The 19,948-nt window shown below is 31.8% G+C and overlaps 2 protein-coding genes across 2 annotated transcripts; one reads left to right on the plus strand and one right to left on the minus strand.

The window, feature by feature from the left end:
- Positions 1-5,078: 5,078 nt before the first annotated feature.
- LOC139483241 (uncharacterized) lies at positions 5,079-18,659 on the minus strand. The gene is made up of 2 exons (XM_071267272.1): positions 18,542-18,659; positions 5,079-7,034 (listed from the first exon to the last, which is right to left on the minus strand). The coding sequence occupies exon 2, from the start codon at positions 7,017-7,019 to the stop codon at positions 5,079-5,081; it is 1,941 nt and encodes a 646-aa protein (XP_071123373.1). The 5' UTR covers positions 7,020-7,034; positions 18,542-18,659.
- Positions 9,333-10,691, plus strand: LOC139483242 (putative nuclease HARBI1). The gene is made up of 2 exons (XM_071267273.1): positions 9,333-9,594; positions 10,492-10,691. Exons 1-2 carry the CDS (start codon positions 9,333-9,335, stop codon positions 10,689-10,691), a joined length of 462 nt encoding a protein of 153 aa, XP_071123374.1.
- Positions 18,660-19,948: the final 1,289 nt, after the last annotated feature.

Here is a 19,948-nt window from a genome sequence, read left to right on the forward strand (position 1 = left end):
TGTTTTTCTTTCATTTATTTTTATATAAATAAGGCCGTTAGTTTTCTCGTTTGAATTGATTTACATTGTCTTACCGGGGCCTTTTATAGCTGACTATGCGGTATGAGCTTTGCTCATTGTTGAAGGCCGTACGGTGACCTATAGTTGTTAATGTCTGTGTCATTTTGGTCTCTTGTGGACAGTTGTGTCATTAGCAATCATACCATGTCTTCTTTTTTATATTTAAATCAAACACTTGAAATATGGCAACTGTATGGCTAGTCAGCGAACTCTTACAATAACCCTTTAATTTGTACTCGTGATATCTGCTATAATGTACCATTGCTGCCTTTACCAGATACCTTATATTTTTATTAGATTGTTTAAATTATGGTCTTTCATCATTGTTGATTCACTAAAGCAGAACCAACCGGTTTGCTTTATTGCTAATGTTGTCTTGACCTTAGTATGGACGAAGTTATTGCACTAAACGTTTAAACAATAATCAATCGTTCAATCAATTAAGCCATACTCTTAAAGTAACCTTATAATAAAATGATATGTACATAATATTATATTAAAATATTCCTGCAAACTTTGAGCACTAAAACTTAATCTTTCTCTCATTTATCAAATGCATTCATGATAAAACAATATTTATAAAGTTACTGAACAGTTTTGTATGGACATGTAATAGCTACAGTACAACTATTTTGATAAAAACCTTAGTTCAAGATTTAAACATATATCTAGAAATACTTTAGACTTTGAAAGATTGCATGATTAACACTTTTGAAGAAAATTATATATATTTTCGATTCAAGTTGGAATACTGGTCCTGGTACTTCAAAACTATTGTCTCAATAAAACAACCAATCGCTCACCTGAATATCAGCATTCTTTGCCACCATAGTCATAAGGTAACCCTGCACATCAGCAAGAAACTATGAATTCTTGTATCGAGTATCACGCCACAATTTCAGTTAAATTTGAATAATTTGGCAATAAAAATTCAGAGGGGAAGACATTTAAAAACTGGACCAATCATAAATCAAAATTGCCTCTGACGGCAATCTTTTAATTTTTTTTCAGAATCAAAAACTTACATATGCACAAGTCATTACATGTTTTCTACAAAATTTGTTAAATTTTGTCCTAGTTGTTTTCAATGATGTGATTAAAATGTTATTTCTCATAGCTTTCATTTCATTTCATTCCTTTTTGCCACTGATGCCGCCGATATCACCACTTGATGCCTACTGATCTGATGATATGTTTAAAGGACCTCCTGATACAAACTTCTACGGGGCATGAAAGGATAACGCCGCCTTGTAATTTCATAGGAAATGAATTCTGGTATGATGAGTTTATTGACCGATAGACTTGGAGTCAGAACGATATTTAAGGGTCAAAAACAATTTCAAAGTTTGAAAAAACAAAGAGAATGCATCTCAGAGGAAAGACAAACAGTCTTATAAGACAACCTTAATGATTCAGGAAAGTGAATCTCACCAAAACCGATCTCACATGCCCAGTTATCGATATAATTGTATCCTGCACACATTATGTCCACCGTTAGATCTATGTTAAATATTATTCCGCTTACTACTCTACACCTGTTGGAAGGCATCATATAGCGAATTAGTAAACTCATCTATCTAACAATGAGACATCAATAAATCAGTAAACCATCGGCCTATATTATTACTCTTTAACATAACCTTATGAGAAATGATTGATAGGAAAACTTAATTCTCAAGTACAAATGACTGCATTCATGAATTGGTTGACCGATACATCATCAGTGTCACAAACGATTACAAGAAATCTGTTGTCGGGGTCTTCGCTCTTCAGATAAGAAAAATTCAAAGATCTGTACATCCTTTTTTTCACTATTATGAAAAGGGGCTGACGATATCAAAATAGAAAAAAAAGTTATTGTGTTTATTCGCATGGCAGGTGGTGTCTTTTAATACAGACACAATCGATCTGTTCCTATTGGAGTTTATTCTACTTCCTCAGTTTGATTTAACCTTGTTTGTGTATAAGTCATGGATTTATACGATTTGACCAAATTTAAACTTCTGATGCCTTTGATTTCTCGCTGGAACCATATATACATATGTGTCATTGCTAACGTTTGTGTTCTCCCAATGAACTATTAGTAAGAGACTGCAGGTATACCATTGTGTTCAGGGAACATATTAATTCCTTTAATAATTTCGATCTACCAGGGATTGCAATACATACACTTGGTCTTCAATGAAAGTGGGAGATTTTTTCAAAATTGGTATTGTTTATTTTAAGACTATACATTCTGCCCGTCTTTCGTTTTTGTTTACGGTGAGGTAATTGAATGCTGTTGTATTTGATTATTCCCTGCATCACTTTTTTCTGGACTCATATCCAAATGCAGATCCAGAGATTTTGAAGCAAGGCAACATGAGTATGTAGAGGTGGAATAACTTAGCGATTGATCAATACCCTGTTACGTTTCATTTCCTTATACCAAATCTTCTTATGTCTATATACACATTTAATATATAAAAAAAAAATGTACAATCTCTTTCTTTCCTTACTTAAATTTTTGGGTGTTATATTGAACAGACTTAGGATAGAGGGAGTCTTCAAACATGTTAAGATCGTATATTGATTAGCAAACATACAAGGATCATGCGATTGATCTTTAATATGTTGACGATTGACTAGGACGGACATTATAATTTGGTTTTTAGTTTTTTTTCTAATAAGGTACATGTATTATCCAAATAAAATGAGTGATTATTAAATTGGTATGTTTTGATAGATATACTCATTTGAGCCTCAAGCTTTATTTACGGATCCAATCAAAATTATATCCATATTCGAAAAATTCTTAAACTCATAACAAATTACCAATTAACTTGGAAACATTTTTATGTTTTTATTTCTCTAAAGTTTGACTTGTATCCGTTTTTTTTTTTTAATATGTGTTTATTGTCACAGTATTGCGAACACCATCATGCTGCCAGTGCGGTATGTTGACACCAGAGTATGTTTTATGTAAATATTTGAAAAAGCGTGTTTTAAAACATACGATTTTAATTTCAATTCTTAACAAACAAAACAGCTCAAAATTTATAAATTACATATTAACAAAAACCAAACATTCTGTAAATCTGTAAAATCCATTCATGTCATGAATAGTAAAAAAATAATAACATTTAGTATCATTAGGCATGCATTCTTACATTACTTATATTGAACCCACAAAAAGATGTACGCAAAGAATGATAAAAATATTTACAGAAAATAACCATTTAGTTTTCATAGTTAGGCATATTCAGTTTGTTATTGAAATATGATTTTAAATATTTTAGATGTTATTGAAAAAATTAACACGATTAATCTAACTCACCTAAAAATTGAAAAGAAAGAAGATGTTTGAATTTTGGAGAAAATAGATCAATCATTTTAACAAAACCAAATTAATTCTTAGCTGATTTGAATCAAAACAAAGAAATTTCTCATTCCCAAGATATATATGAGCTCTGTGTCCTATAAGCTGTAGTGTACATTAGCTTCAAAGGGTAATATATCTTTTTGGTTAGTATTTTTATAAATGCTATGTACAACTCAAAGAAGAAGCTAGAAAAAAGTATAATACTCCAAAGAAATGTGTTGAAATAGCATTTGTCCTCTACTTCTTGCTTCAGTAATCAATCATCGCCGTAAAATATCAAAATTACCAGCATCTTTGTGGCACCCATTGTCAGCCAGTTTGTATTCATTAGTTTGTGTTTTAACAATGAAGTTTTGCATTTTACAAAAAGATCCTTGTGAATATGTTTTACAAGTGTTTGATTATAGATAAAATAATTTGACTCAAACACGCAACACAAAGGAGTAGGTCTAGTAACACCCTTTTTTGGCCCCAAAATATAGCAGTTTTATAAAAAATTTAAAATGTAAACTTTTAGTTATTCGTTGGAAAGTAGAATACTTCTGCTTCATAAATATGGGCTGTTTTTTTTAACCATACAATGCACATATATCAGATACTAGCATTTTTAAGTCATGCTAAGTTATTGAAATCTTCACAATTTTAGCATTTGAGTTAAGGGAGTTGGCTTCTCAGTTTCAAAATAATTAACCTTTCAAAACACTAGCATATATTGATAGGGGATTAATAAAGGAATCAAAAGAGCCGCACAAAAAAGTAGGTCACCGAGCTTGTGTTCGAGATATTAGCCATTGAAATTTTGGTGGGAAATGTTCTCTCTTGACTTTTTTTAGCTTTATTATTGACAAGTTTAAGTCCTTAAAAACTATTTAAAAATAATTAAATTTCTATAAGACTTTAACAGACAGCTTACCATTATACATGTAAAAGAATTATAAAAAGAAAAATGGCAAAATTTGTTAAGGCATTCAAATGGATATAACCAGAGGATTCCGAAAATCAGACCAAAATTCCAAAAACATGACAAGCGAGCTTCCTTAAATTTTAGACGGTTTCCGTCTTAAATGGAAGTGGCGCATTTGTGTTCAGTCTTAATATTCGAATGTAAGTTGTATTTGATTATAATTCATAACATATATATAAAGGTTGAGAGTAAACACGGATGCGCCTATTTGCATTTCTGACAAAAAAAATTTGAAAAGTGACAAATCATTTGATAGTTTATTCATATTCAAACTTGCATTTGAACGTCTTTCAGGGCCAATTCAGTTCAAATCTTTCACATAAACTAATTGAATCGACTGAAGTAGACACTTAAGTGTTTAAAAAGTGTCCAAAATCTTTCATCAGATGAACCTTACCGGACCTACTCCTTTGTCTAGTATTAGTACATCGGATTTCAATTCAAAACTATAATCTTATCATCAACAAGATGACAGGTGTATTCATCCTTAGACTAATCATTTTTCAAACATCAGATGCATATTACAGTACATCTGGATATTTCTGAGGACAGGTACAAGGCATCTATGTCTTTTTGTATATGATATTTCTTAAAAGTTAAAAAACAAAATATGCAAAGTTCAATTCAGACTAAATTATTTGGTATGATCAGAAAAGACTGTCTAGCCCTGATGCTATACTGGTTTCATTCTTTTTATACTTTTTTTAGAAATGCATGGCTGGCATATTGTATGTCATCAAATAACTGGTGAGCTATGCCACACAATTTGACAGTATTCAATGATTCATCGCGTGAACGAAAGGTTCTTTTGACATGTTGAAGCTGTCGCAAAGACTGTCTGCACGAATGAATATCATGCAAATGGTAGGAACACAAGAAACTGAGAAAATGTGCAAATGGTAACGGATGAAACATAGTATAGTAGCTTCTAACATCTTCCTGTAATTCTTTGGGATATTCTGAGGGATATCTTGCAACATCTTGATGCAATTCTTGTGGAACTATTCTAGAGTTATGTTCAACTTGAAAGGGACGAGTTGTGCATGCTTTTAATATTGTATGAAATGTTTCTTTATTGATCAGATTCACAACGTGTTGTTTGATATCTCCAATTGCGATATTGAAACCACTTACTAGATAGATAGTCTGATCTGCATATTTCCCCAATGCATATCTTAATACAGTTAATGATGCCAAGTATTTTTTGGTTGAATAGAAGAAAGAGGCTAACATCAGCCATCCGGATACTGCATCTGCCTGTAAACCGACCATAAAATGACTAAGATCATGTTTGTACAATAAGTAATGGGCTTTATTTGTTGATTTTAATGGATATTTTGTTGCTTCAGGAACAATCTTAAATGCAGCTGATATTTGTAAAGTGAATAACCTTTTCGATAACCCACTTCGAGAATGGTGAAGAAAACTAAACAACTGTCTTGAAAGGCTTCGAACTCTACCAGAATTAAGAATGTGAAGATATACTGGCATAAAATTTTGTAAAAATCTGTTGTTTTTGCTTATAACTGGTTCAGTGGTTTCGTTGCACTGGTAATGATAATCTTGTAGGGTTTCTGAAAGCATAAAACAATTAATTCCTTGTCCATATAAGTTCTCGAGTATGGTGGTCAACTTTCGTTTGTTATTAGTATTAAATCGTAACAGAAATAAATTATTATCAGGAATAAAATAATGTGATAATATCGAGTATCTAACAGAGTAGAGAAGTCTTTGTAGACATGCCTTAAAACATGATATCAAATTTTCTGGTCGCCATAAATATGGGTCTGTCTCTTCTAAAATCCAAAACATAAGTGTTTTTAAGAAATACGAACATAACAAACCTTTCAAATCCTCTTGGTTTTCTATTATTTCTTTTAACAATAGTTTCAACAAGGCATAACATAATAGTTGTGTATGGCTGAAGGAAAATATAAGAATCTTTTCCGCTACAGAAAATGAAATTCTCCATTCAAGGTTCTCATTTACGGATCCTTTGCAGCCGATTGGAACAAAAAGCACACCACAAGATACTATTTCGGAAATAAGTTCAGGTGAAGGCCATATTGTACGAGGTCTACTAACCCATGGTTTTGCTTGACATATCCATTTGTCGCATTTAAGACAATATGCCATATCAAATTCTCCAGAATTATCTGATAAACATGGACCATGAATTTTTGTAGACCACGATGTAATCGATTTATGCGAGAGCTTATATAGTTCACTGGAAATTGCTAATCCAAGATGATTTGAATCTAACATATTCAGAAGTGACACAGAAATGCTGGACATTGTTTTATTTTGATGGTTAGTTATAAGATATAATTGTGTAAAACATGGTGGTGTGTCTTCAGTATACATCATTATAGGGGTTCCCTTGCCTTTGATGACAACGTCTGCTTTTGATTGATACACATGAGCCCAACGATCAATAAACATTAAATCGAGATCGCTGCCGTTTAAATTGAGTCCTTCACCTTGGCTTCCACTTGTTATGCATGATTCACTTCCATTGTCAACAATAACAAAAGTCAGCCTCCTTACTCTCACATCCTCCTCAGAACCAATCTTCTGACAAATGTATTTGTAAAAGTTCAATGAGTCGCGTTCTTCCTTGGATATTCCTTCCATTTTCAATATGTAAATCTGCAAAACAAAATATATGTTAAAAAAACATATTGTGAATTCTAATATGACGTCCTTATTACGCTTTGTTAAACAAGCCGTGTTCTAATGAGCACAAAATATGTTTGACATATGCGCACGAACTTACTGTGTATATTAACGTTATTTTCATCGTTATCCTTTAAAATATATACATTTAAGCAACTTTTATTATATATTTTTATAAAACAACATATATTTACCCTGCTCGTAGTTTTTAAACTTATCAAATAAGGAATGTAATGCATAGACTCCTCAGGGAGAAAACGGGAAAAGCCAAACATTTTTACGGTATTTTCGTACGCGTCGACCTATAAAAATACTGTATTTGTCCTATTAGAATCGAAATAATTCCTTCGTGTCATGCTCTATGCTCATTTTAACATGAGTAGGCATTATATTTGACCACATTTTACACCTCGCTAACGCTCAGTGTAAAATATCGACAAATATAATGCCTACCCATGTTAAAATGAGCATAGAGCATGACATGAAGGAATCATTTCTTAAATATAACTCTACCAAGCAAATAAAATAAAACATTGTTAAAACTACTGACCCTTTTCATTGTATTATTTGATACATGTATATGTTTCATGTTTATGATGTCGTTACACTACTGATTGTACCCTTGTCAATATAGTGACATTGAAATCAAGAATATTAAACACGAATTGAAAGTTATATGACAAATTAAAATCGGGAAAATATAAATAGAATAGAATGTCGTTGAAAGAATGAAATTAAAAAAAATACATACATATTATGATTTATTTTTAGATTCATACCCTAAACAGGGTTGCACAAACGTCATTTAAATTTAAGTGTCATTTAAATATATATCAACCCTTAATTAAAATGAAGTAACCGTTATTCCTGTTGCACAAAGATTTATTAAAGGTAAGTACCACTTAAAGGTTACTTAAATTTAAAAGTGCAAAAGAGGTAATTTTAAATATTTAAATATGGATTTAATATGGAAGATATGCTGCTTTTTGGCAACCTTGCTGGTAATATAAGGCCACCATTGGCACCAAGAAAGTATAGAGAAAGGCTACTCACCCTAAATGATTTGACAGACAAGCAGCTTTGTTCCAGATATAGATTTGGGAGACAATCTATCCAAAGGATAACTGACATTGTTCGTAATGATATTACACACCCGACCCAGAGAAGTCACGCACTAAGCGCAGAAATGCAGGTACTAAATGTAGATTTAAATATTCTTGTAAACATGGTTTTGAAAAACAAGCACATTCGCCAATGTTTGTTTCTATTTTTGAGTGTTTTAGGAACATAGGCACCATTTGCGACATCCCTTTTCCTAGAATAAAACAGCTACACAAGATCACCTGCACACTGAGTATAAAATTCTTTCATAAAATTTATGCCGAAATCCCAAATATGTGTCAAACATTTCCTACCGTCAACTTTTGTTTACGCTTTTTCAAAGGACGTAATACATTTGACGGGGATTCATTATGGGATGCACTTTCCTTAAGAATTAAACTTTTTGTAAAGTCATCTTGGGATGGGAGGGAAAAGGGTTATTATATCTTTGTCGTATGACATTACTAGTTATACCAAAGGGACACGCTGTTAAAAAAACCAAACTTAAAAACGTGCACAACTTTATACCTACTAGCTTTGTTATTATTAATACAAATTAATATAAAGAGGGGGGCATGACCTTTTTCGGACGTCGGGATCGAGTGTTTTTATGTTCGGGATTTCGGGATTGATCCTTTCGGGATCCGGGAATTCATGTTTCAAATTTCGGGATGCCGGTATTTTAATTCCTTAAATTCGGTACCTCGGGATAACATTAGTTTAAGCCACGGATTTCGGGATAAGGACCCCTCCAACCCCCCTCTATTAAGTATCAATATATGTATAAACAATTAATAATTATTTATTTAATCGCTTAACTTAGAAATGTTTCTGAATGTTTATTCTTGAAAATATGATAAGTACATATATTTTTGTATAACGAGAATATTTCGAACATCATACGGTTATATGAAAATGACGAAACGGACCCGATACATGTACCTTATTTCGGGGTTAAGGGTTAAATTCTATAATAAATTATTGCAATAAAATGTATGTATATAATTTTTAAATTTTGTATCTAAGCAGCATTTTAAGTGCATAGTATATGGGTATATGAGCTATACACAAGTTTTATAAATAAACTCATCATAGATAATGTTTTAACAGGTGCTTGTTGCTTTGCGGTTCTTTGCATCTTGTAGTTTCATACAGGTCATAGGAGATACTATGGGTCAAATCAACAGTAGATGTGTTAACAAAGTATCAGCAGCCCTTGCTTCTAAATCTGACCAGTACATCAAATGGCCGTCAGAACAGAGAAAACGTGATATAAAGCAAGGTTTTTATGACAATGGAGGTTTCCCCGGAGTAATTGGTTGTGTAGATAGCACCCATGTAAGAATTGCAGCACCCTCTAGTAATGAACCATCATTTGTCAACAGAAAGGGCTTTCATAGCATAAATGTGCAGGCCATTTGTGATAATGAGGGTATTTATCAACATAAAATAATTTTTATTTTCCATCGATGCCACGAAACCATGTAGAGCTATAAACATGCAGCCGCAATGTATATATATAACATTACTATATATCGTTATTCGTTCCAAAAAAAAAGGTCAATATTTTTTTAAATATATCAAAATATCATCGAGTGAATCCCATAAAATATCAAATTCAACTTGACTTAGTTACATATCCAAGCAGTTGTAGGCATAGCAAAAGATCATGCAGATCGTTCGTCCATTTCACTGATAAATGTCAGAAAATAAACCCACTATTTAACTTGACCAATTGTGATTTCGTGGACTTCTGAATGTTTGGCTGTTTGAGCGTTCCTGATTAAGTAAAATCCAGACCAGCTCTTACAAAGAAAAATCTATGAAAGATATAAGTTCCAACAAAACATTTGATAAGGCAATGTCAAAACTTTATGAATGTTGTCATAAAATTCTCAATTCGGAATTCGCTATGAATTAAAATTGTGTTGTTTTGAAAATCAATAAAAATTCAAGTTACATTTGTAGCTCTCAAAAACTATAATATTTTTTTGTTTAAGTATTTCTTGATTTATATTATACAACTAATATTTTCGTAGGTAAATTTACAAACATTGTAGCAAGGTGGCCTGGAAGTGTTCATGACATTCATATCATGAGATGTTCATAAATATCTGGACATTTGGAGCAAGCTCATAAGTGTGTAGAAGATGGATTAATACTTGGTGACAGCGGCTACGCATGTAGAAATTTCCTGATGACGCCTTATAGTAGACCGACAGAGCCGTACCGCTGAGAGATTTATTACATCTCACACGCGCACAAGATGCTATATTGAAAGAACCTTTGGGTGGTTAAAGAAATGATTTTATTGCTTGCTTGCACGCAGAATTAAGACTGCAACTAGAGAAAGTGTGTGCCTTAATTATAGCCTGTGCAGTTTTGCACAATAGTTCAATAGAGATGAGAGAACCGATGGAGGATCCTGACGATGAAGTTCTAATGTTTTGGAACATCAACATCGATTTCCGAGGACCAGGCGAAGGACGTGTTGTGAGAGATCACATTGCCAGGACATTTTTTGCATAACAATTTTATTATACATTAGCACATTAAAGAATAAAAAAATAATCACAGATAACATAAATGATTAAAAATTGTACATCATCTTTTTCTTTTTTCATTGTTCATACATTGTATGTTGTATATAACAGTTTCAAACATGAATTATTACGTAATAAAAGATTTTTGAAATCTCAAGCTATTTCACTAGGATATTCACACTATGAAATTGTTTCGTTATTAATTTTGCTGACCAAAACATCCGAAAATTTGAAAGCTATATACATTACCTAGACATACCTGTTAGGTTTACTGATTAACCATTCTCTTAATTTATTTTTTTAGAAACAGGTGTTAGAAGTCATTTGCGCATCTTAACCTAGCTGTTATGTATTTTAGGTAAGCACTCGTTGTGAAATAACAAAACAACCATAACATAGATTTTTGACTGGAAATTAAATAACAAGTGTATAAGTATCAAAATTCAATCCAGTTACAGCATGGGGGCATGATTTGAAAATGGGGAGACAAACGATATCAGAGGAGTATTCAAACTCAAAAGTTACCAATAAATGTACAACATAATGGCTAAAATAGCAAAAAAGACCAACAGGCAAACAATAGAACAGAAAACACAGCATACAACATTTGATACTTAGCAACATGAACTTCACTTTAACATACGGGTCCTCTCAGCTTCAGCTACTAAGAGAGGGAATAGCAGATCCAGCTCAACACTTAGCCCCAATCGTGTGGCTTATGTTAGTAAAACTCCAGTAATGAGTTTAATTTTGTAATTCACATTCGCATAAAGGGGTTTGGATTGTATTTACGCAATTTGAAAGCTATATACATAACCGAGACATATCTGTATGGTTTACTGATAAACCATTCTCTTAAATTTGTTTGCTTTTGGTTTATTAAGAAAAGGGATGATAAGTCATTTGTGCATTTTAACCTAGCTGTAATTGAAACAGTGATCTTTCATTTATGAAGTTTACATTTGTTTCTGGTGATAGTCTGATGCATGTATGAAATTTAAGCTTGTATATGTGTGACAGTTTAATTATTCTGCGTTAAGCTATGTCTTTCAACATGTATTTCATTGATTTGTACAATTCTTTTATTATCATTTCTCGATGACAAGTGCAACTGAGGGAGATTGGGTATTCTAATAGGTTTAAAGTGGATGGGTTTAAATTTCGGTTGAAGGAACCCATAAATGTAATATAATACTTCAATTTAATTAATTTTTTTGAAAGTTTAATAGTAAACCCTACCCAAAACTTGATATGTGTTCCGGCTGTTTTATTGTATGTTGTCTGCTTCTGTTGATATTGAACTATCAATATTGTGCCAGTGATAAAATTTGCACCTTATTTTTTTTTTGTGAATAACATATGAAATACTTACTAAGTGAATTAGAAACACGGAAATTTTAAATTAAATGAACATTGAGAAAAAAACAACGGGAAAACGAAAATGGAATGTACTAAGCCTAACAAATGAAATTTAAATACATTCTTTTTTTAAATTATTTCCTGTGTCATTTTTTTGTGTGAACCAGCATGTCTTTTGAATAAATAAGATTACCTTTGCTGAAACATTTAACGACAGACAGAAATCTCATCTTTCAAAATGTTCAGACAATAAAATCTATTAACAACAAATACGTTTCCAATTGGATATCTGGTGAGACGAATCCAACCCCGACAGAGAAAAATGCACATTGTAATGAATTTATCCGGATTTTTTTTATATCACCACTTATTAATTCAAATTGAATTATTATGACAATACAAAGGCATTTAGATAATTAATCTAAGGTTTCGAAAAATGAAAAAAAATGAAAATATTAGGATTATAATGCAATTCAAATTTGTTTTGTTATTAAGTCAATGATATACTCAGTGTATATAAAGTGCGAATCCAGCTAGTTCATTTTCACTGTCATATGCGGGTATGTCTATTGTAGAATAAAGGATCATGGGAAAACTGTATTTGTTTACGTGTTGAAAATACCAAATTAATTGATTTGAAGGAAAGTTTTTACATATTTTCATTGTGATATGTCATTATTATGTACAAACATAGCATTAAAGTTCAAATAAGTGTTATAAAAGCAACATAATATAGCATATCGATTTTTGAAAGCGATCCATTTTAACTATAGATGCGATGAATTATCACTGTTAGTGCAGTCATTTCTGATGTGGAATTTTCGAAGATGTGAGGAATTTTTATTGTAGAATTATGTGATAAATGCACTTGAAACAAATGAAAAAACTTAGTTGATGACTTTAGAATTTATGATAAATGTATTTTCAAATTGAAATACAAACTCCTCATTCATTCTTTATCAAATATATAGCTTTTCAAACTTGTAACAAAAACGCTTCTCAAAATGTCATATTGTATTCTTCAAATTACGTTTTTCCTTGATTTAAAAAAAAATCTTTCTGTATTTTTTTGAAGTCAAAGATTGATATTGCGGAGTTTAAGTGCAGTCTGTGTAAAATACAGACGAGTACAGTTGAGGAAGTTATCTTCCACGCAATAAATACACTTACGAACAGAGAAATATGCATCTTAGAACGCAATGGCGACAGAAAAGCTTATAAAAGATTAACTTTCCCCAGTTGTACCCTCAACTGCTTCAATTTCCGTTTTCTGAAAAAGACAGTTTTGGTAGAACAAATGTTCTTGACTCGATTGTTGCTTGCATGATTTTAACTGTATAAGGTGAAACGGTATGTGACATAAATTATCCACAGTCATTAAAACATGAAATGTAAGGTGTGGGCGAACTTTTTTGTTTGCATTGGTACGTGAAGTAGAGCACCATTGATACAAAAAAATATCCGTAATGAACAGCTCGATACCAGAGGGGGATTTAGGGGGACAGGGGGTTGCCCCCTTTTTGGGAAAACATTTGGTTACTTTTATATGGAATCACTGGAGCGGGCCCCCTCTTAGGTAGTCATTGGACCCCTACTTATAAAAAATTCTAGATCCGCGAGTGGATACTACCACAGAGGTCAAACAATGCACATTTGGGTAATTGTACACAACATGCATGCTACAATTCATGTTTGATGATCTTAGACCCTTTGGACCTCTATGTGGGCTATTTCGGTAACTTGGTAAAAATCCCCAAACTCGATACAAGGTTAGATTCAGCATGTCAAAGAACCCCAAATATCCATAAGGTCTTTTGTCTATAAAAATGCATGCATGGGATACATTTAAAATTTGTTATTGAAGGTATGACTGTAACAATAGGATGAAGATAAAAAAAATATCTTATTCTGATCCCACTTACTGCTTTATCAGATTCCCGTATCCCGCTTCCACTATGCAGTTCTCATTTTTTGAAATTTTCCGTGTCCCGCTATACTTTATTTCTCGTTTTCACGACACAATCATTTGACTATCACGTGTTACGCTTACAAAAAAATCGGCAATTCCGCGTCACGCTTATACCCCAACGGGACCCACTATTCTACTCTTTTCTGACTCATATTAAGCCCATTATAAATATTTTAAAAAAGTGTGTTTTTTATCCCTTTTTATCCCGTCTCGTTTCGGGTTGAGCCACAGATAGATAAGATGTCATATGTGACAATGAGACAACTCTCAAAACGAGTCACAATTTATAAAAGTATACCTTTATACGTCAAAATACGGTCTTCAACATGAAGTAAGTCTTGGTTCACACCGAACAACAAGTTATAAAGGACCCAGTGTAAAACCTTTTAAACGGGAAAACCAACGATTCAATCTTTATCAAGATGTATGTAATAAGTGGTGAAGTGTCATGGAAATGGATAAAAAAAACAAGGATATGGAAATGGATAAAAAAAAAAACAAGGATAAAGATCCCTGTACGATTCATAAGAAATTTTAAAAATGGAATACATTTGAAATAAATGTTATTTCTATTGAATTTATTTAGAGTGTTTTAAAACCAAACTTTCCTCCGTAAGTTAAATTTTATCAAATCCGTCTCTTACTTTATCTATTGTTTGAGCAAGTCGGCTAAATTAAGGCTTTATAGCTAATTTCCTAATGCATGTAAAGCAAAACTTTGGTTGACATGATTGCTTAGTTTGTCATGATAATTGTTTATACAAACTTTGTAAATAAGATTGACATCTTTAAACAATATGTATCGGCATAGTTTAACCTGTATTTATATAATTATTATATTTGAATTAAATTGGGTGTTCTCATAATGATTGTACAAAAAAAAAAGCATTCACGCTAACTAAAGTCTTGCTTTACATGCTTAAAAAAATACGCTGTAATAAATAAAAAAATAAATATATCATACAGTGAAAATGCGCCGCATATACAATACTAATGAATCGCTCTACAGTGAAAATGAAAAAAATAGTATCATTATTCGACAGTAAACATGACTCGCATAAAGAAAGCATCATAGTGGAATTCAGTTCAATATGAAGAAACTGAATGACAAAACCTATTCTACGTTATACAACTTTAATAATTGTGTTGAAATGAATATTTTTTCTGCAACAACATCTTACCTGTTAGTAATAAAACACCTGCACGATCTGTTCGTGAAATGTCCTAAATATTCACCTATTTTGGTATATATTTCACAGCTATTTGGATTTAGGCGCGAAAAAAACCCGTTCGCATCTCTTATTTTGTTTTATTAGTATTATGTGTTTCTTAACATATACTTTTTAACTAATTTTCTTCATTTTCTTCAAAAATTAAAAAAAAGTCGTCTGTTTATTTATCATTCTACATCAAAAATTTCTGGCATATACAGTGAAAATGATATTTTAGGATCCGCACTTTACATACACTGATACTGGAGATCCACACAGTTCTAATTAACTATTAAAAAAATTGAATTGGAAATTATGAAAAAAATATCAGACAATCAAATTGCGAGAAATTACAGTAAATCAGGATCAAACTATATAGCTAGTTATCATAAAAACAAAATACACTGGACAACTAACCTATAGTTAAAGGTATTGATGAAGATTACTTAAATGAAAATAATAATAAAAAAAAACCTTCACTTATAAAAGCACACGAGCAAAGTGCTGTTTACTTCCATGTTTTATGTGTAAACTTTGTTATTATCATTTTTCTATGTTAATTTTTTTTTTATTCATACCTTCACTTTAAACTCATAATTATCAGCTCTAACATATGACTTCCATTTTATTTTAATTTTATCAGAACTTTCGAATTGACAATGGACGTAGATTTCCTGTTATCTGTGTATATTCATAAACGTTGTGTACCGCAGAAAGGCTAAACAAATTGTCATCCTATGCTTGAAGACACATATGTAACAGATACTAGAGGGACATTCAAGTTACTTTTGTGGTGTATGATGTTTCTTTTATATAGATACATTTGTATTTTATAAGATGTATTCGACATTTGATAGTTTATTGTACAGAAAATATCACTTGACTAATTGGCTATTTCCTAAATTAAACAAACCTACAAAAACTTCCAATCGTGGAATAAACAACGGTCGAAGTAGTCGGACACGAGAAATATTTCTAGACACCCGTAGTTGGACTATTAAGTATATTGTTATATTGACGGAATTAACAAGAGACACACATTCAGATGCATTTTGATAGGGGATCATTAGTCTGGTCTAAGATCGATGTATCTGTATACATGTAACGGTTTTCCTATTATTATAATAAAATTATGATGTTGTCTTTTTCCATTGTACATTTTTGTACAATCATATTTTCTTGTGGGTTTTAGTCACATAAACAACTTCATATCGATCTTAGCGAGATGTTAAGGATATTCACCCTCTATATTATTCACTCTTCGTCCGAATTTCGGAATGCTACGGTTGTATTCATGTAGTACCATTTTTGAAAATCTTATACTATTCTTATAAAATTTACATTGTTTCTGAAAGAAAAAAAGTTGTCAATGTTAAAGGTATGAAAAAAACAGAGAATTGCAAATGATTAAATCTCAGAAACGTGGATACGGGTCTTCTTTATTTTGAGCAATTTGGATGATTCTCTTATTTATAGTCTATCAATCTATAATAGTCATACAGAAATAGTTTTGTTTTTACAAAGAAACGAACATGATTAAATTGATAAAGTTTTGTTTTCTCGTATACAATATATTTGAAAAAAAATATATTTCTTTACATTTTGAAAAGAAAATGGAAAAGATGATAGACGCCGATTGAGTAGTTTTTATCACTTTCTGCACTACCAAGCTCATTAATGTATGATTATCGTTATCTTGGTAAAATGGTAGAACGTTGAAAATCATTTTGCATCTTTTATTACAATGTATCACTAATTATATATTATGGTGATCAACGTCAGGTTTATCTTAGGAGAACACTCGTGGGGAAATAATGGAACAACCCAAAACAGAGGAGATCTAGAATGACCGGAAATTCAATCACAGGTGTCAAATTATCAGACATCAATCCATTTACAACATGAGATCATGATTCGCAAAGAGGAGGCAAAAGATATCAGAGGAGTATCCAAACTCAAATGTCGCCAATAAACGTACAAAACCATGGCTTGAATTAAAAAAAGACCAACAAGCAAAACAAAACATGTGAAATTTCTCAACATGAACTGCACCTAAATCTGGGAGTCACCTCAAATTCTCATGAAGGGAAAGTAATTTCCTGCTTAACATGATGCACTTATCATGTTGCTTATGGTAGTTAAAACCCAGTAATAAATCTAATTCGGTAGGTCACATTTGTGAAAAGGGTTCGGGATTGTAGTTAAACAGTTAGGATTATATCCGCTATCATTTGTGAAAGATACCAGGATTAAATTTTGTATTTACGCCAGACGCGTGTTTCGTCTGCAAAAGACTCATCAGAGACGCTCGAATCCAAAAAAAGTTAAAAAGGCCAAATAAAGTACAAAGCTGAAGAGCATTGATGACCAAAATTCCTAAAGTTTGTCAAATACAGCTGAAGTAATCTATGCCTGAGGAAGAAAAGCATAAGTATTTAAAAAGTTAGTGGTTTTTGTAAACAATTGATTTACAAATATTACCATATCAATAATAATTCTTGTCAGCACAGAAGTGTAACGGATAGTCCATACGATCAATCAACTCCAAATGGCCTCCGTAAAGTGGACGAAGGATAATTTTCCATTTCAGCTTTTGACATATCAGTATCATTTTTTAGATAAATTTCAAATGCTCTTATTTGACAGGGGCGTAAAGTTGGTTCATGTTAACTAAACTTCGACCCAAAAGGAGTCAAAATAACTATATTCATATGTCAAACAATGTTTGGGCCCACAAGACAAGTTTTAATTCATCCTTGTTTTCCGACACCAGATTTGAGACAACTTAAATACTGGTATACCATACAAAATAAAATGCTCTATATTTTGGATTTATTACTATTTGTTCGATACCAATTGTCGTTGATTTCATTGTTACAGGTGAACCACGAATGTAAATGTTCAATAAAGTACACATTTGCTATTGGCTTGTATGCAGACCTTAATAACACCACGAACTCAAAAACATACACAGATTACTCAATCTATGAAAATTGGTACCTACGAAAACAAATGAATCCTCAGTACTTTCTTTTGGTCACATTTCTGTAAATTCTAAAATTAGTGTTCTTTCCTCTTTCCCCCCTCCGATTACAGGAACCCTGGAAATATTACTCTTGTATGTATAAATTAGCTACGTATGTACAATAATTGCGAAATTCAAGCTAACCCCATAGTGTTCTAAAAGGTACTAATGTTAGTAAGTCAGAACCGCGTATTTTCACTTAATTGTAAAATGTTATTTTGATTGATATTGTATTAAACCTCAGGCAAAAGTTTAACGTTAAAACTTCTTACCTTAAGTTGTGTCTGTTATAGTGATGATAACTTTTCATTTATCATTGTATTATTTTGCTGTGTTTTCTGCTTCTGTTGTCATGGAACTACAATTTGTCTTTATAGATCATGCACTTGATTTAATCTTTATAGTGACTATAAAACACGGAAATTTTACACAGACAGAAAGTCTAAATAACAAGTAATACATCGGAAACCGAAAATAAAATTTATAATTAAGTTTAAACAAGGAAATTTAATAAAAAGGATAAATCCATTTTTTCACCTGATGTTCTTCTCTTTATACACCTTTGTGCAACTTAGTATGTTTATGAATTAAACATTAGTATTCAGCACGCTAACCCCTACTTAAAAAAAATGTCCCTGTCAAAATTACTAGATAACTAAATGAATTCACTAAGTACAAATACATTTCCAATTTCTTTCTGAGGATTTCATTTACTTAGATGCAGATGTTAATTCTAGGTATATATAATGGAAAATGTACCTTTTTTTAAGCATCTCCATTCATTCCATTAGGATAACAGAAACGACATTAATGATGAAAACAAAACAAATATAGATATATGAGCAATGCGAATTTTCACACTTTACATCATTTGAAACTTTTATATATTTTTTTTCTCTGTATTTAAAAAAGAAGATGTGGTATGATTGCCAATGAGACAACCGTTCACAAGAGGAGACCAAAATGACACAGACATTAACAACTATAGGTCACCGTACGGCCTTAAACAATGAGCAGAGTGTTGACATTTATATTTAAATTTTTTTCTCATTAATTTTATTTTTTTATTTTAGTAGAACAGTCGCTTATTTCCTAGATACTTGATTGCATGTTTCCTGCAAATATTTATAGAAGAGGGGCAAAATATACCAGTGTGACAGTCAAACACAAGACACAACATATAAAACTTGGTTTAATAACTTCCTTATGCATGTTATGATCAGCAACACTCTATCAAAAAAATTATGATAGGAAAAACAAGCCCGGGAATATCGTAGCAATTTGTAGATATATACTTCGTATGCAGGCACTGCTGGAATGTTGCTATATATAAATGGAAAGTTCACAGTTTTGAAGCTTATATCATCTCTGTTGTCAAAAAGTTTGTTTTCAACCGACCCTCATTATCAAGTGCTATATGGAAGGCAGACTTAACTGTAACTGAAGTTCGATGGGAAAGATGCGTTCAACTTAGTCACCAAACTTTGAATTGTTTAGTGAGAGAACATCATCTATAAGGCGGAAAGTAAAAAGTTAAAGGATATTGCTTACTTATTATATTTCTTCCTAAGAATTTCCTGTATGAAGTCAGCCTCATACTAATAAAGAATCAAGTCCGCGAGAAGAAGAGCACAGTTGGTTCCCATTGAAATGCCCACAGTCTGTTAAAAAAAAACGTC

The sequence above is a fragment of the Mytilus edulis genome, chromosome 7 (genome assembly GCF_963676685.1).
Source record: "Mytilus edulis chromosome 7, xbMytEdul2.2, whole genome shotgun sequence".
In the NCBI taxonomy this organism is placed as follows: domain Eukaryota; kingdom Metazoa; phylum Mollusca; class Bivalvia; order Mytilida; family Mytilidae; genus Mytilus; species Mytilus edulis.